At 65.7% G+C, this 4,780-nt stretch overlaps 1 protein-coding gene across 3 annotated transcripts; it reads left to right on the forward strand.

Annotated features, from left to right (window-relative positions):
• Positions 1-1,970: 1,970 nt before the first annotated feature.
• CDKN1C (cyclin dependent kinase inhibitor 1C) lies at positions 1,971-4,388 on the forward strand. 3 transcript variants are annotated; one of them, XM_063092897.1, is made up of 4 exons: positions 1,971-2,083; positions 2,255-2,994; positions 3,489-3,627; positions 3,713-4,388. In XM_063092897.1, exons 2-3 carry the CDS (start codon positions 2,265-2,267, stop codon positions 3,620-3,622), a joined length of 864 nt encoding a protein of 287 aa, XP_062948967.1. In that variant the 5' UTR covers positions 1,971-2,083; positions 2,255-2,264; the 3' UTR covers positions 3,623-3,627; positions 3,713-4,388. The 3 variants fall into 3 exon arrangements, with proteins under 3 accessions (XP_062948967.1, XP_062948966.1, XP_062948968.1); XM_063092896.1 differs by lacking the exon at positions 1,971-2,083 and having other exon boundaries at positions 2,232-2,994; XM_063092898.1 differs by lacking the exons at positions 1,971-2,083; positions 3,489-3,627 and having other exon boundaries at positions 2,232-2,994.
• The last annotated feature ends 392 nt before the right edge of the window (positions 4,389-4,780 follow it).

A 4,780-nucleotide genomic window follows, 5' to 3' on the forward strand; every position in this document is an offset into this window, starting at 1 on the left:
CCTACGAGGACCATCTTGAGGGTCAAACAAGGGGTCCACAGAAACCACCCTGTGCAGCTCTCGGCACTGGCTAAGGACTGGGGGTGGACCGTTTCCCCCCAGCCCGCCCTCCTAGACGTGGGAGCCTGGGTCTCCGAACCTCTTGGGAGAGCCTGGGGGCTACGTGGTCACTACACATTGTGGCCCTGTGCTCATGGTTTCCCAGGAGGCCAGCGTGGCCCTGGCACAGGGGCCAGACAAGAAGGGCCCTGCCTCCTGCAGACCCAGAAAAGTTATCAGCCCTGTTCGAGGGGTTCATGGGGCCTAGGGGGCTCCATCAGCTCTGCTTTATTGTTCTGAAGAGAAAAAATGACGTCTGTGCTTGTTATGGGGAAATTAGGAGTACTGTGTACAGAAAAGAATAAGAAATCAACACAAATCATTGTCTTTGGTCCTATCAAGAGCCAAGAGGAGCACCCACCCTGTCTCTCACCAGGGTTGACACCCTCTCCTGTTTACTTTGCTCCCCCCTTCACTTCAAACCTCACCTCCCTGAGACCCAGAAGACCTCCTGGGACCACATTTGCATGTTATCAAAGCCTCCCATCCCTGGGGCGTCCTGGAACCCTCCTGAGGGGTAGCCAGGGCTGGTTGGGGCTGGGTCTGCCTCAACTTCCATCCCTCCCACAAGGCTTGCTCGCTGGCTCTAGAGTTTACGCTGGGCAGGGGCTGGGAGCTCAGGGCTCTGCCAGACCCTCCAACAGGTACCTGGCAGTCCCCCTCTCCACCGGGCTGTTCCTGGCTCGTGGAGGGGCTCAGGCGTTTTCTGGGCTCCCTGCCCCACGACAAGCTGAGCAAAAGGAAGGCGGCAGAAAATAATGGTCTCCCCGAGTCTGGCCCCTCTGGGATAAGAGCCGTGTGATTCCGGGGGGCTGTACTACGAAGCGCCGTGGGTGGGGGACAGGCACGGTCCTTCACAGGCCCTTCTCCTGTGACCCCAGGAAGGTCTTTTCCTTTTATCCTGCACAACAGCCTCCAGCCAGCTTGGGCAGGCCTGACCCCAGCCTGAGGGGAACTGGGCCCCCGGTTTGTGGCACGATGGACATAGTCCAGTAGGGGCTCACCGTTTCCCATCTATTGAGCAGGCTGGGCCGGCAGGGCGGGACCCCACAGATCGCGGCTCCAGACCCCAGTTCCAGGGCGCTAAGGGCAGGCTGTCAAGGTGTCCCCCACATCACCCTTCGGGTAAAGAGGAGAGCTGACCCCGCACCCCGTCCCCGCTCCAGGGCCTTAGGGCCGGCAGGTGTGTTAGGGCTCCAGGTGCGGGGACCCTCGCAGGCGCACGAGCCCGGGCGCAGCAGGGAAGACCCCCTCCGCTCGTGCCAGGGGCGAACTGGCAGCGGCGCGTTAAAGCCCCGTCGGCTGGCGCAGGAGGCCCGAAGGCGAGCGCGGGCGACAGGGCTGGGCGTGCGGGGTCCGGCCCAGGGTCGGCGAACGGGGCCTGGCCGGACGCCGAGCCTGCCCGGGGCCGCGTCCCCTGCCGCGCAGAGCCTCGGGGGGCGCCCGCGCGCCGCCGCCGCCGCACAGCCCCCGCCTGCAGACAAAGGAGCCGGCGGGGGGCGGGGGCGGGGGGATGGGGCGAGGGGGCGGGGCGTCGCGGTGTCACGTTACCGCCCGCCGCGCTCTTTAACTCCCGCCCCGCCCTGCGCCCCGCCCCCTTCCCCCGCTACAGCGCGCCCGCCAATCAGCCGGCCGCCCCCCCGGCCGCAAGCCCCGCCCGGCCCTGGGGGGGTGCGCGCGCGGCCAATGGGAGGCGCGCGGGGGCGGGGCGGCCGGCGGGGCGGGGGCGGCGCGGCTCGGCCAATCCGGGCGGTGTTGTTGAAACTGAAAATACTACATTATGCTAATCGCGGAGGGGCCCGCGCGCGCGGGGGTGGGGCCCGCGCGTATAAAGGGGGCGCGGGCGGCTGGGCGTTCCACAGGCCAAGTGCGCTGTGCTCGAGGGGTGCCAGCCATCCCAGAGCGAGCGAGCGAGCAGGCACTGAGGGGGCGCGGCTGCCAGTCGTCGAGACCTCGCAGGAGCAGTCCACCAGCTGACAGCCAGGTAGCCGCCGCGTGCCCCTGCGAGCGCAGACTCGGGTGGCGCGGGGTCCCGCTTGCGCCCGGCCTCCGCCCTCCTCCTGTCCTCCTTTCTTCCTCCTCTCTCGCTGTCCTCTCTTCTCTCCCCGCTTGGGCTCGGGCAGCCCCCGGCCATGTCCGACGTGTATCCCCGCAGCACATCAGCCATGGAGCGTCTTGTCTCCCGTGGGACCTTCCCCACACTTGCGCGCACCAGCGCCTGCCGCAGCCTCTTCGGGCCCGTGGACCACGAGGAGCTGAGCCGCGAGCTGCAGATGCGCCTGGCCGAGCTGCAAGCCGAGGACCAGAACCGCTGGGACTACAACTTCCAGCAGGACGTGCCCCTGCGCGGCCCTGGGCGTCTGCAGTGGACCGAGGTGGACAGCGAATCCGTGCCCGCCTTCTACCGCGAGACGGTGCAGGTGGGGCACTGCCGCCTGCAGCTGGCGCCCCGGACCGTCCCGGTCGCCGTGGCTGTCAGCCCGCCCCTCGAGCCGTCGGATGGTGAGTCCCTCGACGACCTCGAGGAGGCGCCGGAGCAGCCATCCAGCGCTCCGGACGGGGCGTCCACCCCGCCCCCAGACCCGATCGCGGTCCCACCCCCGGCCCTGGCCCCGGTCCTGGCCCCGGTCCTGGCCCCGATCCTGGCCCCGGTCCTGGCCCCGATCCCGGCCCCGGCCCCGGTCCTGGCCCCGGTCCCGGTCCCGGCCCCGGCCCCGGCCCAGGACGCGGTGCCTCAGGACGGCGCCGAGCAGGGCGCGAACCAGGCGCAACGCAGCCAGGAGCCTGTCGCCGACCAGCTGCACTCGGGGATTTCTGGACGTCCCGCGGCCGGCACCGCCGCCGCCAGCGCCAACGGCGCCGCGATCAAGAAGCTGTCCGGGCCTCTCATCTCCGGTGAGTCCCGCACGGCCCCGCCCCAGCCCGGCCCCGCTTTGTCCGGCCGGCCAGTCTCCCCGGCCCTCGGGGGCCTCGCTCGGTCCCCGCCTCCTCCCGTGGCATTAAAGGGCCCGCTGCGCCCAGGGCGCGGCTTTGCCCGCAGCCCCCTCCCCTCCGCGCCGCTGCGCTTTCCAGCGGCTTGCGCGGGAGGGGCGCCCCGGCCCTCGACCCCCTCGGAGCGCGGTCTCCGCCCCTGGCCGCGGGAGCCCGCTTTTGGGCGCGGCCGGGCGCGGTGAGCGCGGCGCCCAGGGGGTTAAGCGCAGAGGCGGCCCCGGGGGGCTTGGCCGCGGGACAAGGGGAAATGCTTACACAGCACATTGCGCGGCGACGTAAACAAAGCTGACCCGCCGCGGACCTCGGCGCGGGCGGGGACGGCGCCCCCAGCCCTTCCCGGTCCCCCCTCGGGTCCCCCGGGCGGCCCCTCCCCACCGGCCGCGCGCTGTCGCCCGCAGATTTCTTTGCCAAGCGCAAGAGATCTGCGCCCGAGACCAAGTCATCGGGCGATGTCCCCGCGGGGTGCCCCTCTCCCAGCGCCGCTAATGGGGTGGGCGCGGCGGAGCAAACCCCGCGCAAGAGGCTGCGGTGAGTTAGGTGAGTACGGCGGCCTGGGGGCGCGGAGGGCCCGCCCCGCGGGTCCTTGTGTCTTTGCTCACCGGAACGTTTTCCCCCCCTGCAGTTTAGAGCCCAAAGAGCCCCGAGCGAACCTGCTGGGGCAGCGGACGTTGGAACAGCGCTGGGCCTCGGCCGGGACCGTTCATGTAGCAGCAACCGGCGGCAGCTGCCGCAGAGCAGCGTTCGGTTTTGTGTTTAAAATTCGAAAACTGTGCAATGTATTGTCTTTTTATATCTAAATGTATTCTGCACGAGGAGTACACTGGTCCCAAGGTGTAAAGCTTTAAGAGTCATTTATATAAAATGTTTAATCTCTGCTGAAACTCAGTGCAAAAAAAAAAGAAAAAGAAAAAAAAAACCGAAAAAAGAAAAAAACCATGTATATTTGTACAAAAAGTTTTTAAAGTTATACTAACTTATATTTTCTATTTATGTCGAGGCGTGGATCGCTCTGCCACGCAGTAGCTCGGTTATTGGTTATGCCAAAGGCCCTACCTATCACCCGCACCTGGTTATCAAGTGTAACTTTGTTTTCGTAGCGGACTCTGGGGGAGGGGTCGCCACAAGCTGTAGCCGCGTACATGCCCAATCTAGCTTGCAGTCTCTTCGCGCTTCGCTGTCTTTTATTATTACTGTTATTATTTGAACTTGAAGACAAATCTGTTGAAATGGTTCCTGAGCCGTCTGTACCACTGCCCCGGCCCCTCGTCCGCCGGGTTCTAAATAAAGAGGCCGAAAAATGCTGCAATCCTAGTCTGTTTGTGCTTGTACGCCCTCCAGCTCCCTCCTCCCACACCGCCAAAGCTGGAAAGCTAGGTAGATAGGACAAGGGCGACAGTGGGTCTAAGTGGCCCCTTGTCAGGGGACAGCCTCAGGTTAATTTCTACAGAGTCCCTCCAAAAGGAAAGGAGGTTTTTCTCTTGGCTAGGCCTGGCCCACACCCACCTGCTCCAGACCCCTTGTTTAGGGACAGGTCACCCCCCCACGTGCAGGGCTGTAGGAAGACTCTGACATGCTCCCAAGACCCCGACTCACAAGCTTCCCTTGTTCCAAGTAAACCACTCACACTGCCCGCCACCCCGGGCTGCACAAGGTGGAGTCCTGACTGCTCCAGGGTCCCCAGCTTCGTGGG

This window comes from Cynocephalus volans, chromosome 4 (assembly GCF_027409185.1).
Source record: "Cynocephalus volans isolate mCynVol1 chromosome 4, mCynVol1.pri, whole genome shotgun sequence".
NCBI lineage: Eukaryota > Metazoa > Chordata > Mammalia > Dermoptera > Cynocephalidae > Cynocephalus > Cynocephalus volans.

Bases quoted from the DNA above. Each gene is read 5' to 3' on its own strand.
- CDKN1C (XM_063092896.1), top strand. From the start codon at position 2,232: ATGTCCGACGTGTATCCCCGCAGCACATCAGCCATGGAGCGTCTTGTC. The intron at 2,995-3,488 runs GTGAGTCCCGCA...TGTCGCCCGCAG, and splicing joins GTCCGGGCCTCTCATCTCCG to ATTTCTTTGCCAAGCGCAAG.